At 45.3% G+C, this 15461-nt stretch overlaps 1 protein-coding gene across 6 annotated transcripts in view; it reads left to right on the top strand.

Annotated features, from left to right (window-relative positions):
* The window catches only part of slc12a2 (solute carrier family 12 member 2), a 57523-nt gene that overhangs the window by 26835 nt on the left and 15227 nt on the right, over window positions 1-15461 (top strand). For all 6 annotated transcript variants that reach the window (XM_034296899.1, XM_034296898.1, XM_034296897.1 and 3 more), the window contains exons 5-15: window positions 3278-3417; window positions 4269-4379; window positions 4644-4752; window positions 5090-5217; window positions 5378-5462; window positions 5967-6133; window positions 6309-6416; window positions 7351-7474; window positions 8541-8642; window positions 11773-11928; window positions 14137-14236. In XM_034296899.1, coding sequence (XP_034152790.1) covers window positions 3278-3417; window positions 4269-4379; window positions 4644-4752; window positions 5090-5217; window positions 5378-5462; window positions 5967-6133; window positions 6309-6416; window positions 7351-7474; window positions 8541-8642; window positions 11773-11928; window positions 14137-14236 — 1330 coding nt within the window. The remainder of the gene's footprint in view (window positions 1-3277; window positions 3418-4268; window positions 4380-4643; window positions 4753-5089; window positions 5218-5377; window positions 5463-5966; window positions 6134-6308; window positions 6417-7350; window positions 7475-8540; window positions 8643-11772; window positions 11929-14136; window positions 14237-15461) is intronic.

Raw genomic sequence — 15461 nt, 5'->3', positions numbered from 1 at the left:
TGCCAGATTAATAAAAAAGACTTGCCTGATCACTCACTGATGTCTTTCACTAGAACAATACTGCAGATTACTCCTCTCATCCAATCATGTCAGATATACTTTGGTCTAGTTAGCCAAATCCTCTGAAGCATGTGGAAAAAAGAAAACCACAGAAGCGGTTCTTTAGCGTATGTTGTGCCTCTCCTAGCCCTCTCCACTTGAATTCCTCTTTGATTCGAAAACCACTAACAAGAGCTAGAGATAATGTGGAGTAACTTTTTAATTGGCAGCACAGAATGTGTAATCTAAGAGCCCATTCGGTCAGGTCATCAGAGGGAAGATTTGGGGGTCATGGGAAGGGTACCACGCCATAATTCCACCTCCCCCCCTCGGCCAGTGTCCATCAGTGTAGACCTACTGGCTTGTGTCTTTGATCATCTCAGATGAGACCGTAGTGTCAATGTCAGCAGGTGCGTGGCTTGGCTTTGCCTTCAAAGCAGTGGTTTCATTCAGACATTGTCGGTCTTGAATATAACACACTTTCCGTTGTGGACCCATAGAAAATGAACACACCTTAAGATTATAAGGGCGTAGCTACTGGTGTGTTGTGGTTCTTAGAAGACAAGTGCCGGAGGGGATTAGCTATCATGTTAAGTGTCTATGTGCCAAGAATAAATGATAATCAAAGACCTAAACAGACGGGTGACAAGTTAAAGGGGAAAAACAATACAAGTATCTGAGTAAGGTGTTTGGATGCCACGAGCCTCCAGGATCACTTCAGTATGCCTTGGCTTAGATTCTACAAGTCTCTGGAACTCTGCTGGACAGATGGAAGACCATTCTTCCAAAAGGCATTCCCGCTGGTGGTGGTAGAGAATCCTGTCTAAAAATTGCTGTCTTGGTCCAAAACCAAGGTCAACTGGGCCTGCTCAGCATTTTTATACATGCCACAAAGCATAACAGGATGTTGATTGCTTAATTGTATCGTGCAGTACACCTGTATGGAAGCACTGTCATTCGTTATGTTCCTCAACTATTCAGGATTTTCCTTTTAATTTGTCATTCGTCTGTATATATAGGATCTCGCTGTCTTATGATTGGCAATGGGCTTCACAATCCTCACCCGCTTGTGGCCTACCAAGGTTTCATTATGCTTATGTTTGGTAGTGCCCTCTGTTGTTGCTGCTGCTACAGTCTAACCAGTTTATTTAGCATTTTCACCAGCCTTTTTTGTCCGTGGCACTTCTCAAGACCAGACTACTGGATGCGTTGACCTGAGCCTCCCACACCTCTCCAGCATATTCATAATGAATTTCTCATGACGCATCACTGAGTTGCGAACGGTGACCTTTACGGTCTTGTTCCCTCACACGTAACAACGAGTTGTGCCGAGGGCCTCCACGGTGGTCGTGATCTTGGTTACGCGTCTCTCTGAAACTGGCTACCCACAGCGTAGCGGTGGAGTCTTTGTTTGGATATGGAATTGGGTGTCCTGTACTGGTGTGATTTTTACCAGCTGGACCTGGCTGTCCTTAATAATTCCTTTGTCTGTGGGAAAGCATGTATCATCTGTTGATGTGCCCTAATTTATCTGGAGTTGAATGAAGGGATGGGGAAACATTGGCTACACATTTCTCCCCTTGTCGCAGCATGAGGGGAAATTCAATAGTGTGTTTCTAAATCACAGCGGCGCTCCCCTCCAGTCACAGAGATCAGCCGGTGCTGGCAGGGAGGTCTGAAATGGATATCAGGACGCTCTCTGCGCCTGGAAGGACAAGGGAAAACCAAGGATTCGATTAGGTTTTAGATGTCCTGGTGAGGAAAAGATGAAACCACGTTGTAGTAAATGATATGTGTTTTCGGCAGAGTACTCTTTCTGGGGACCACGTGTGAAACTTCATGACAATGAATCAAGTCAACCACGGCCAGATTGTTCTCAGCGCCACACGGCGAGGAGGGCTGCATAATAGTGGTTATTGTTTTGTCTAGGAACGCACAGTAAACGAGGCGCGCGCGCACACATTCTTGTTTCAACATCGGTTCCTCAGAGTTTATTTTTCTTTCGAAGTTGGCTAATCCGATACCCTGCGGCGGAGTGCCAAAACTTGTTTTTTACCAGAAAGCACTTTTTGGCCCTTGGTGATATCCATGACATGTTCAAACAAACCTCCCAAGTGACCGCTCCCCCATGCGGTCGCTGCACCTGCTCCAGCAAAGGTTGGTGTACTAAAGTGTCAAGAGTAGCTTGAAATCACATGCCGTTGTTGGGGCTTACTGTAATACCCCCAATGACTGCACAGTGTACGTTTATAATCCCTTTAAAACTAATCTTTCTAGGTATTCTAGTTATTTCTACATCTCCCTTTTTAATAGTCTTTTAATATCAAAACGGGGGCAAATCAAAATGTGCTGTCTGGAAAGCTGGACTTACAGAGGATATTTCCCTCATAAGTGGACTTGCTCTCTGCGTTACACTAAAACAAGTCCCTCGTGTGACTTAATTTCTCCATCTCACGAGTTTGTTGAAAGTCTTTGTCTTGTCTCCTGCTTGCGTCTTAATAGTTATTTGAGGTCACTCAAAAGCTATCAGCAGGGATGTTATATGAATAGAGAGAAACAAGGATCACTACTCTGTTCCACATGGAGCTAATGTGTCAATTCGTTTGGCTCACTTGTTGGGAGTTACTCAACCTCCCCCTATTTGTTTTGAGAGGATGTATTGGTTTAAAGGGATAGTTCTGGATTTTAGTAATGTGGCCCTTTACATACTACACCAGAGAAATTCTTGATCAATATGTGTATGTCTGTATGCGGTTTCATTAATCAACATTCGCATAATGACTAGGTCTTAGAAAACTAGCTCTTCTCTTTGACTTCCAGTCATTGCTTTGTGAGCTTGCAAAACTACACCACCTCTCATACTGGATGCAGATTCATATTAAATAAGTAAAGACTGCTCCTTGCCTTAAAGGATGGTCAAGGGCAGTGGTTCTGAAAATCTCCATTTGAGCCTATTTATGTTTTAAGTGAGTATTACTTCATGTAATGATTTTGGCTGACAATGATAAAGTTAAAATGGTTTGTAACTTTATGTATGTATAGAAAACAGTAATTGATCTGGTATAATAAAATCCGCCTGCAAAAAATGCCAATTCCAGATGCTTATAAATGTTTTGTTATTTAGAAATTTTCAAAATGATAATATTTTCTGTGTTATTTCCATCTTCTAGTCACGGCGCTGGGACGTAATAATACCCAATAAAACCCAGTATGAAGTACTCTGTTTTTGTCTTTGCAGGAGGGGCATACTATCTAATATCCAGGAGTTTGGGTCCAGAGTTTGGTGGCTCCATTGGTCTGATCTTTGCCTTTGCCAATGCGGTGGCAGTCGCCATGTACGTGGTGGGCTTTGCTGAAACCGTTGTGGAGCTTCTCTCAGTAAGTCAATCGATCTTTCCGTAGGCATTCGAAATGGTTTCCCCAAAGACTTACTTTGAGTTGAGACTTCCCTAGACTATTTATTGATTGATTTAAAGGTTGTGCTAATTAAATTACTCCATGTTGACCTAGTCCACCTTCTTAAACTTAATTGATTCAACATCCAATAACATCAAATCTCATTTCGATAGGGACCCTTTGGGTCTCTTGGGTTGTTCATGTTTATCTTTTGGCTGTGTGCCTGGGGGGGCACAAAGGAGGTCTGTTTTAGGGGCCATTGCTTGTGAAAAGCTAAAAAAGATGACCGTTTTCCTTTTGAGGTCTTTTGAAGTGTAGGCGAGTAGGGGATACATTTTTACATGAGGTCTATTTTTCACTTTCTGTGATGGTAGGTGATACCCATTGTTTGATGTTTTGATGCAGAGAAATTCAGAGTAAATTTGGATGTCAACCGTTTATGATGATAGTGGCTAAGCATGTTTATGAAATGTTTCAAAACGCTTCAAAAGACCTCATATTACATCAGAATCTTTTTCTGGAGAATGTCCACTGTCCACTTTTAATGTGGAATTTCCCCCCGTAGACTACCTTTTTAAGTAGTCAATGAGTCAGAGGATTTTGGCATTTTTTTGGGGCTTCTTTTATTTCGTATTTCACATCCCATTTTGTCAGTCAATTCAAACGCACTTGTACAACAGTGGGGGGAAAACTAGCTATTCCTTTGGTGATTTTTGCCTGTGATGCGCATAATATTATTGCAGCATAGTGCCTGAACGCAGTGAATAAAAGTAGCTCAATACTGGACAGACATGACATGTTGGCCTGTCAGTTGATATTTAAATTTCCCACAGAGCACGGATTGCATCATGACGGATGAGATCAACGACATCCGTATCGTTGGCACCATCACAGTCATCCTCCTCCTTGGCATCTCTGTGGCGGGCATGGAATGGGAGGCCAAGGTAAAAAAATAACAACATACATACACCTAGGTTTGCTGGAGTCCTTGGTCGCGGTTTCTGTCCAGAACTTGAAGTGATATATATATATCTGCAACTCCTCTCTCGTGTCAAGCTGTAATTAAATGCATAATATGCAGACTTTTTACCGGGCTGAATGCAAAACCAGATGTTTGTTGTCCAGGAGGCTCAATTGAGTGATTTTCTTTTTTTTAGGGGTCAGGAAAAGTTTGGCGAAAGTGTGACAAAGGTTCATTGTGTTCACAGGCCCAGATCTTCCTGCTGATCGTCCTCATTACTGCCATCTTTAACTACTTCATCGGCACTTTCATCCCCCTAAAGTCCAAGGAGGCGCAGGGCTTCTTTGGCTACAACAGTATGATCCCTTCGGTCCTCTTCACTCTTCACAAACAATCGGTCAAGCAAATAATAAAACTTGATTGACATGTTGACAGGATTTTTTAAATTCACATGACTACTCTACTCAATGGGAGGCACTATGGCTTGTCCTATATACCAGAGGTGTTTTGGCAAAAATTACTTGACCAAACCAATTGAGTAATTTTGAAATTCCCTCTGTGGACTGATTCCCAACTGAGATCAACTGATTGAGTCAGGCTGTCCAAAGATACACACCACTTGTTTCATCAGCAGAAAACCATTTTTGTTTCTCGCTCTCTCACTCTCTGGTTTTGCCCCCCCCCCTCTCAAAGGTGCAATCATGATGGAGAACATGGGTCCGGACTTCCGGGGCACTGAGTCGTTTTTCTCCGTCTTCGCCATCTTCTTCCCGGCGGCCACCGGCATCCTGGCCGGGGCAAACATCTCTGGAGATCTTTCTGTACGGACCCGTGGTCAATGTTCAAAATGGTCACAGGCTAACAGACGATTAGCCACAATTTAAACAAAATGGAGGGCCTGGTTCAAAGTTACAGGCCTGTTGTGTAAGTGTATGGCACCAGTGAATTGAAATGAAAAAAGCTTTTTTTCAATTTTCCCAGGATCCTCAGCAGGCCATTCCAAGAGGAACGTTGTTGGCCATTCTGATCACCGGTATCGTCTACCTGGGGGTTGCCATTTCTACTGGTGTGTGTGGTATCTCTCTTGTCTTACATTTGTCAGCGATTGGGTGTTTTAATAATTTTTTATCAAGTCTATCAAATTGCCTGAGCGAAGTGAATAAAAGTAGCTCAATACTGGACAGACATAGCATGTTGGCCTGTCAGTTGTCATTTGATTTCTCACAGAGAACGTTTTGCTTGGCCTGTCAGTTGATGTTTAGATTTCTAACACATCTAGAACTCTGGAGAAGACTGTCTGATTGTGTTCAACCTAGGTCCCATTTTAGTCATGAAATAACTCATTTAGGCCACTTCTTACCTCCCATTACTGGCAAAAAGCGTTATCCAACTACATTACGGTTGTTGTCCAGAGTTAGAGTGCACTGATAAAATCTCAAACTTAGTGAGACTAAAATAAGTAACAAAATGAACTCTTAATTAAGCCACCCCCCCCAACGGGGCCCAATAAATCCTACAAAGCACAGAGGCTTGTTGGTGACGTGTATTCGCCTCTTCTTTCTCGTCAAAGGCTCGTGCATCGTGAGAGACGCCACGGGAAACGACAACGACACCCTCAGCAGTCAGTTCATGGCCAACTGCACTGAAGCCGCCTGCAAGTTCGGCTACGACTTCTCCTCCTGCAAGAGTGACAACGGCAAATACGTCTGCGAATACGGACTCCAGAACGACTTCCAGGTACGTGCGTTTGGGTGCCGCCTCCCGCCTAGAACGGCAGCCATTTTGTCCCAGTTGGGTGTTGAGAGGAACCAACGACGTTTAGTTCCCTTCATCCCCGGTGTGGGACGTGCTGTGACCGGGTGCTGGCCGTAAGGGCGAGACGGTTTCAAGCGCTCTCGTCTTTTCTCCTCAGGTCATGAGCACTGTGTCTGGTTTTGGGCCCATCATCACCGCCGGGATTTTCTCTGCCACCCTTTCTTCCGCTCTGGCGTCTTTGGTCAGCGCCCCCAAAGTGTTTCAGGTAGGTGCCTGTTGAACGGCAGTTCCCACGGCCGCTCTGCTCTGGGAACCTTCGGTCTGTAGCGCCACGGTTATGAAGTTGCGGTTCAGTGGCTGAAACTGGGTAGATTTCCTCTTGTAACAACTGTAATGTGCAGAACATCAAGCGGATTGAAAACCGTATCCTTCCTCCTGCTGGCCCTGCCAACCACAGTGGTGGTTCAACCAGAGCTTCCTTTCAGCATGTGCTGACACTGTGTGAATGTGGGGTCGAACGTGATTAGTGCTTTCCCCCAACGACGACGATCTTCAAATTAGCTGTGTACCATTCACGTGCAAAACCCTGGAATAAGGCAACTTCTTCTCAAACGTTAACCACTTTTGAAAATATATTTTTTTCCCCTGTGTGTGTGAGAATAAAAATTGTATGAATGAAATTGAAATTGATTTCATTGCTTTTTCGTTGTGAATTCGTGCAACGTTCCTCAACAGGCTGCAATATTTCATGTAATTTAACCGCTACAGTTAAGTTGTACCAGGCTTAATGATGTGACTCAAAGGGACAATTCTGTCTATAATGTTTAAATAGGGGTGTTTCCAAATGTGACTAGCCATGTTCGTGGATGAGGACTGAGGCTAAAAACAACTGGTATTATCAGTGTTCTCCTCATGTTGTGCGAACAACTGTTTGATGACCCTAACCCTTTCTATAAATACACAACCATTTCCTTCCTAAGTACACATTTAGGGTTTCTACACATGGATAAACAAGGCCCTTGGATTATTACTGATGCATTTACCATTTACATTTGACTATACACACACACACACACACACACTTTGGGAACCACTGCTTTATGCCATGTTATCCTAACCTCACGGGAAGGCCTACATGTAATTACGTACCACATGGAATGGCCTGGTCAAATTGTAACCACGCTGCCTTGTTATTTCAGGCCTTGTGCAAAGACAACATCTACCCCGGCCTGGAGATGTTCGCCAAGGGCTACGGCAAGAACAACGAGCCCCTCCGCGGCTACATCCTTACGTTCTGCATCGCTCTGGCCTTCATCCTCATCGGTAGGTTATTAGCCTTGCCGTCCACACTGGGGCTGCGCTTTCTCCCGCTCAGGCGTGGTGTGGGTCAACAAACCGTGGCGTGCCGTTGGATTTCACGCTGGTTTGCTGACACGTGACGCCTGTCCAGATCTGGCCACCGTGTGCTAATCTGGGTAACACTGCTTATGCTTCTGTGTGACCGGTATGCCAGGGATGTACTACTAACTTTTCTCCGTTTCCTCCAATTTTAAATTTTAGAAGGAGATGAGGTCCTGGTCCACACCTGCGGATTACCTGGTTTGGGGGGACCGTTGCTGTTCCTGTCCCTGTCCACCTGGTCATACTTCTGACCTAGTCTAAAATCAAATATACTCTGGATTTAGCCCAGAGAAATTTATTTATTATTCCAATTGGACTCTTAATATCTCACCCGGCACAGCCAGAAGAGGACAGGTCACCCCTCTGAGCCTGGGTCCTCTCTAGGTTTCTTCCTAAAATTCGACCTTCTTAGGGAGTTTTTCCTAGCCACTGAAATTCAACACTACTGTTGTTTGCTCCTTGGGGTTTAAGGCCGGGTGTCTCTGTAAAGCACTTTGTGACAACTGCTGTTGTAAAAAGGGCTTTATAAATAAATTTGATTGATTTTGATTGAGGTACTCTGTGGTATGCTCCAGTTATTTGTAAGCGTGCAGGTACATGCCATTCATTGGTGTATTTCATCTTGTTGGGCACTGCCAACTACCTGACCAAAGTGCACAATTCAACTACAATGGGCAGTAGTGGTTGTTCATGGTGTCCTATCAACATGTGCCCCATTCAACTACAATGGGCAGTAGTGGTTGTGTTCATGGTGTCCCATCAACATGTGCCCCATTCAACTACAATGGGCAGTAGTGGTTGTGTTCATGGTGTCCTATCAACATGTGCCCCATTCAACTACAATGGGCAGTAGTGGTTGTGTTCATGGTGTCCTATCAACATGTGCCCCATTCAACTACAATGGGCAGAAGTGGTTGTGTTCATGGTGTCCTATCAACATGACCCTGGTGCTCATTTTAACCGCCCTGTTTTGTCATTTTGATTTTAGCTGAGTTGAACGTCATCGCTCCCATCATCTCCAACTTCTTCCTGGCATCCTATGCTCTCATCAACTTCTCAGTGTTCCACGCCTCCCTGGCCAACTCTCCAGGTAAGGTGTTTGACCCGCGAGCGGCCATACTTTAATTCCACAGAGAGACCAGAATGTAAATGGGACTTGAATGTTAGGAAAGTCACTGAAGAAAGGTCATTGTCAACAAACCATCTTATGGTCTTAAAGCAGACTAAGAGAAGCTGCTATAACCGATTTCAAAGATGAGCAGACAAGACAGCTGTCTGGGAGGAAGTCCAGTGTGGTTCTGTATATTTCTACCTAGTTCCCGGTGAATCTCAGTAGATGGACGAACAAGCTCTCCCTAAAGGTTTTCCAGACTAGGAAGTGAACCATTGGCTGGGGGGAGATGAGATAAGCCCATGTTTCTCAACATTTATAAACCCCCCCCCCCCCCCCCTTGATTATTCACTAGATTCCTGAAATAATTTCAGAACCAACAGCAAGATGGCTTTACAGTCAAGTTAAGCAAAAAAATAACATATATTTAATGAATTAGCCCAAGTAGAAAACTTGGATCATGAGAGTCACAGCGTGACTCATTTACATCTGTTGAGCGTGACAACCCATTATTTTGCATGACAACTTGTAGAATGTAGAATGACCTATGACCTCATTACAACATCCAGCATGACTATGACCTTAAACAAAAAGATCACAGGGATGTTGCTGAGAACCTGTTTTTTCTGGTCAAGCATAATGATTTTTAAAATGGAGTAATTAGTCACAAGTCATAAGTCAAGAGCAGATGTGATAGGAAATGATAGGACTTCCAAAGAAATGAGTTCCAGTATGTGGCACGCAGTAATCCTGTGCGAGGTCCCCTTAAACCACTTCAATGTAAAGCACTGATATGACTGCTCACAAGTTCAGACATGTCACTGACCGTGAATAGTATCCACATTCAGATTTATACCATACTCAGAGAAGCCTTTTAAACGTACAGTATGCCTTAACAGTTGACATGTCCCTGGGGAATGATGTGGCCCTTTGGCCAGAGTAATACAGACATGTTTAGCAGAAGATTAGACCAGTGGGTGGGCTCTGAGATATTTTGTGGGACTAACTTACAGTGTAGGTACATGTCTCACTTATTTGACATTTTTTTAGCGTATAAAACAACTCTGACAAATCACCTTAAACGAGGGCAGCCCAGAGAAATCATGTCGTTCATGATTTATTATTTAAAGCGCATGGCTCCACTGATGTGTTAAAGCTAATCTTATCTAAGCTGTCTTTGTCATGTCCTAACCACTTAAGACTTGAAAGAAGATAGAATTACATTGAGTGGAGTAATGGGAACGTTTTCATAACTAGTTGGTGGTTTTATTGAATAAAAGGCTACTGAGATGTTTAGGGCTGCCTTCTGTTTCTTAGGGAAGTAGACTGTTAGAAACTAGTGTTTCTATTACATGTTCTGCTGGGGAACTATGTGTTGTTCTTCATATTTTAATGCTGCACATTCAGTGTGTTGGATCAGTACACAGCCAAGGCCAGTACTGTGTCATAAATGACCCCTTGGTTGATCCAAAATACTTGGTTAAAGCTATTTGTCTCAGAATTCAAGAGCACTGCCTGGATCTTGGAACGTCAATGTTCGTGCCTTGTCTCCACCAGAAAAAAGCCATGGGAAGAAGCCAGTTAGCGTATCAGTGATATTTTTCAATCTGTCGTATCCGTTCAGCATTCGTTGTATAAAGTGGTGTATGTTTTTCCTCTTAATACCAAAAAAAAGGCAGAAGAGAACTCCAGGAACAGGTTTGATTCTGGCGGTCCATGCGGACCACTCAGTCGCCCTGACGTAAAGGGTACATGACTCATCGGAGGCCAGGCGTTACGACACCTGGCTTCCCCCCCCTGGATGAGAAACGGCCAGTTATACGTCCGTGTTTGTTTCTGGCCGTCTGAATCCGATTCCCACTCTCCCGTGGGGGGCATGTCAGAAGGTGTGTGGGGCAGAGAATGAACCCTTTACGTGCTGTGGTCTTGGTAGTTGTCATTGTGTAACCATCCGCGGTCCAACTAGGGTTCATTGTCCCCGTTACTAAACGCCCACTAGTCCATTCACTTGACCGCCCAATAAAAAGGTGACCACCGGTCGACACAACTATGTTCTAACTGGTTGCTAACTTCAGATGTTTTAACTGCATTTTTAATCCATGTGCCTCTCCATGCTCTCATTAGTTCAGTGACATTGCTATATTAAGCCGCCTCCCATGTTTAATTATTCAGTAGTTTTACTCAAAACAATTGTTACAGGACCTGGATATGTAAGTTGTCAATGAAATTTCAGCTTGTTTAAAGAGTAACTGTCACAGAAAATGTCTTTGGGCTGATTTATGGTGAAACACAATTATTCTTCATTTGGGTGACTGTTTTACTGTGTATTGGGTTTTATTGTTGTACTAAATCTAGCTTTCTTTTGCCTGTGACGTTTCAACTCTCCCTGTTCCTCCGTTCTCATCTCTCAGGAGAGAGGGGGTTCAGGCAGCAGCAAACTGTTTCTGTTACTCTTTGCAGCAAGAAGGGATGTCAATCTCTGAAGCACTTCAACATTTTACTGCCCCACAAAATGAATATTTCTGAGTCCCCCCCTATCTTCTGTGTGAAAGGATGGGGCAGTGGCTGAAATGTGGATTCAGAGTTTCCCTTCATGTGCTCCTAACACTCGCTGGTTCTTCATCGACATTACAAACGTATATGTTCTCTAACCTTGTCGCATTCGACCTCTGCTCATGTTTACCTGTGCTACCTTAAATTCCACGACGTGTGACCCTACCTTGAATGTGGTCACACAAGCCTCTAGTTTCTCACAATGGCCGTGGTCATGCGTTGCCACCGCTTGGTGTGGCAGGAACGCCAAGTGTGTTTTTATAAGCGAGCAGTGAGGCACGAGCGGGTGTGGTATATGGCCGACATACTGTGGGCTGTTCTCCGGCACAAAGACTGCCTGGGCACCGCGCTTTGCTCTGTATTAACAATATACCCCACCCCTGAGTTGTCTTCCCATTGCTATAAACCAGTTACCAACGCAGAGCAGTAAAATGTGATGCGAGGTCAGACCCGGTCTCATATACCACGGCCATCAGCAAGTGGGGATTCCCACCACCTGGTTTTGTAAGTGTCCTTTTTGTACGAGAGTGCGCCTAACGTTTGTGTTGCCCCGTAGGATGGCGGCCCAGCTTCAAGTACTACAACATGTGGGTGTCCCTGGCCGGAGCTGTGCTGTGCTGCGTGGTCATGTTTGTCATCAACTGGTGGGCCGCCCTGATGACCAACGTTATCGTCATGGGACTCTACATCTACGTCAGCTACAAGAAACCTGGTGAGAGACTCTGCGCCGGGTCGGCCATTTTGGATCGCCTCAATCTGGGATGGGGTCATTTTCCACGACGGGGGGGGGCAAGGCGAGACGTCGTCCGACGCTAACGCCGGCTATGCTGCGTTAAAAAATATCTGTGTGATTTTCAGTGGACCAGGATTACTTTTGAACTGAAGTTAAACGTCAGTAGCTGTAGATTACTGTTGAGCTGAAGTTAAACGTCAGTAGCTGTAGATTACTTTTGAACTGAAGTTAAACGTCAGTAGCTGTAGATTACTGTTGAGCTGAAGTTAAACGTCAGTAGCTGTAGATTACTGTTGAGCTGAAGTTAAACGTCAGTAGCTGTAGATTACTTTTGAACTGAAGTTAAACGTCAGTAGCTGTAGATTACTGTTGAGCTGAAGTTAAACGTCAGTAGCTGTAGATTACTGTTGAGCTGAAGTTAAACGTCAGTAGCTGTAGATTACTGTTGAGCTGAAGTTAAACGTCAGTAGCTGTAGATTACTTTTGAACTGAAGTTAAACGTCAGTAGCTGTAGATTACTGTTGAGCTGAAGTTAAACGTCAGTAGCTGTAGATTACTGTTGAGCTGAAGTTAAACGTCAGTAGCTGTAGATTACTGTTGAGCTGAAGTTAAACGTCAGTAGCTGTAGATTACTGTTGAGCTGAAGTTAAACGTCAGTAGCTGTAGATTACTGTTGAGCTGAAGTTAAACGTCAGTAGCTGTAGATTACTGTTGAGCTGAAGTTAAACGTCAGTAGCTGTAGATTACTGTTGAGCTGAAGTTAAACGTCAGTAGCTGTAGATTACTGTTGAACTGAAGTTAAACGTCAGTAGCTGTAGATTACTGTTGAGCTGAAGTTAAACGTCAGTAGCTGTAGATTACTGTTGAGCTGAAGTTAAACGTCAGTAGCTGTAGATTACTGTTGAGCTGAAGTTAAACGTCAGTAGCTGTAGATTACTCTTTAACCACGTCAGTGTAATTATTGACTAAATAATTGTGCTTGGCTGAATTATCACCCTCAATGAATAAACCACATTAGCGCAGTGGCATTACAATTCCCCTGGCACAGAATGCAAATCAGCCCCTACTATTTCTATTTTAGGCTTAATTTTTTGCAAATTTTTTGTGAGTTGGTCAGCGTCTGCATCTCTGTGATGCATTAGTTGCCTTGTATTGCAGTACCAGTCAAGCCAACACTGTTAACGTATTTACAGGTATGGGGGATGTAGCATATAAATAAGTCTGGAACGAGGCAACAGGAAAACCCCTCTTGCGTGTTGTCTACCACGAATATTGCACCGCCCTATTCTGGGCCAATCGGCGTGATTTTCGAACGGCCTCATCTTTGTATAAGACGTCATTCAGCCGAGTTTAAAGAAAACAACTCGGGTTAGCAAGATTCATAACCGCTCGCACATGTGCCATATTTAATCGGTCCAAGTCAAAAGCATGAAGGCAAATAAACAAATATTAGCTCGTCTGTAACTCTGTACACGTTTAGCTGGGCCTTTGTGTGTCTGCAAACAGATTGTGTGCAATATGTGAGCTGATGAGATTCGGGGTTCACTCTACCAAGGTAGAAAACCTTTATTCTCAAAAAGTCATATTCTGTTACCTAGTGTGTGAATAGATTTGACTCCCTCTGGTGTTTCTATGGTGATTCACCAAAAGGGCCGTCTCATTCTGCAGGTATCGTTTCTTTAGCTGCCCACTCACACAGGGGTGTAACAATAAAGTTACAGGTAGCGGGGGTTAAATTGTCTGGCGCCTGAATGGAGGCGCGGATGAGGCCGTCACCACGTGCTCTGGCCTGTGCGTGCACTCAGGCTCTGTGGACAGACTGGCCGGGGTTATTCTGGAGCATGCTGGGGACTGTGCGGGTCACCGAGGGGTCAGGTGGCCTACGGTGTCCCCAGATGGTAGGACGTCCTCATATGGGAGCGCCGACTCTGGGTAAACACACCTGACCCGCGCTAGAGACCGCAGGGAAGCGGCGGACACGAATGGAGCCTTTCCACGGGGGAGGCACGCTCGTACAGACCCGCACGCGCGCCACAGCTCTGCCCCCCACCCCCCCTCGCTGATTTACACACAGCGGCGCACGCTACGCGGTGCGCACGGCGCCCGGCAAGGCCCTGACCGAGTGGCGGGGTCGGTGTTCTCCACCCGCGCCGGGTTCCGAACGTCACTGTCGGTTCTGTCTTCCAGATGTGAATTGGGGCTCCTCCACCCAGGCTCTGACGTACCACCAGGCTCTGACCCACAGTCTGCACCTCAGCAGTGTTGAAGACCACATCAAGAACTTCAGGTACTGAGCTGTCTTTAACACACACACACACACACACACACACACACACACACACACACTGCAGCTGTAGAAAGGCTGGATTCTTTAACTCACTAAACCTTCTGAGTTTCAGCCTCTCCTCTACCTGGCCATTAAGCTTCATCATGCTACTTGTTAAGTGATTCCTGGGTGAACTGTTCAAGACTTAAGACGTAATTCAGCTCATCCTGGAGGTACTAAAATGTTCCATTGTGGCGCCTCATCTGCTTGTCCTCCCATCCGATGTCGCTCGCGGGTCTTCCTCGACGCCGGCTCACGGAGATGTGCACGTCAGTCCTGTCGGCAGGGGAGGACACAGCCGCTGTCCAGCCGTGCAGCAGCCACAGCCTTCTGTGCCGGGACGGCGCCCCCACCTCCCCCTGGAGAGGCTTGTGTAACTGTACACCTGGAACAACAATGGCATCCTTCACACTGCCTCGCCTCAGGACAAAGGAGCAAGACAGAACAGTCTATTCTTAGAAACCCAGCAGCAGTGATCCTATAGCAGAGGTAGAGGAGGCCGGGTTAGACTCCAGCCTTGGACATGGGCAGTGTGATGAAGGCTACATTAACTTGGAATAGTTTTATCTAGATTGGGTATGTGACTGTGCCCTAGTGACGGTTTTTTAGTGACGTCTGATGACTGCGTGGAGTTTGGTTAAGCATTGTACAGTAGTTCCTCCTCAGACATACAGAAAAGCTCCATTGGGGCGACCCTTGGAAATAAACCAAATCGAGTTTAGGATTACCGTTAAACTGTTGTTGACGTCGTCCGAGCCACAGTGTGACAACCTCACACTGCTGTTTAATCGCTTTCACGTGGATTATAGAAGTGGCTACGGAAGCGATTCGAACTGTGCAGTTCGCCCGGGAATGGTTCCCATGGCAATAGGCTGGTGGCGAGGGATTAGGCAGCTTCTGACGTTGAAACGTGTTACTCTTGGCCTTTTCTCTCCTCCAATCCCCGGCTCCCATAATCCCATGTGCTTAACATATTTGCTTTGATGTGTACTGCTACGGACCTTTGTCTGTTTTCATTACTCACTGAGGGGATAGAGATTTCTCCCCTCAGGTTCCTGAAGATGGTGAAATGAGGCATGTGACAGCCAAACGGTCAGCCGGGCCAGGCCAGCTGTGGCCATCGCTGAAAAGCCAGATGCTATTTAGGGGGACTGTTTACCATGTCTCGGTTTGGTTCTCATGTGAC

The sequence above is a fragment of the Esox lucius genome, chromosome 14 (assembly GCF_011004845.1).
Source record: "Esox lucius isolate fEsoLuc1 chromosome 14, fEsoLuc1.pri, whole genome shotgun sequence".
In the NCBI taxonomy this organism is placed as follows: Eukaryota; Metazoa; Chordata; class Actinopteri; order Esociformes; family Esocidae; genus Esox; species Esox lucius.
This window is presented reverse-complemented; position numbering and strand designations above follow the sequence as displayed.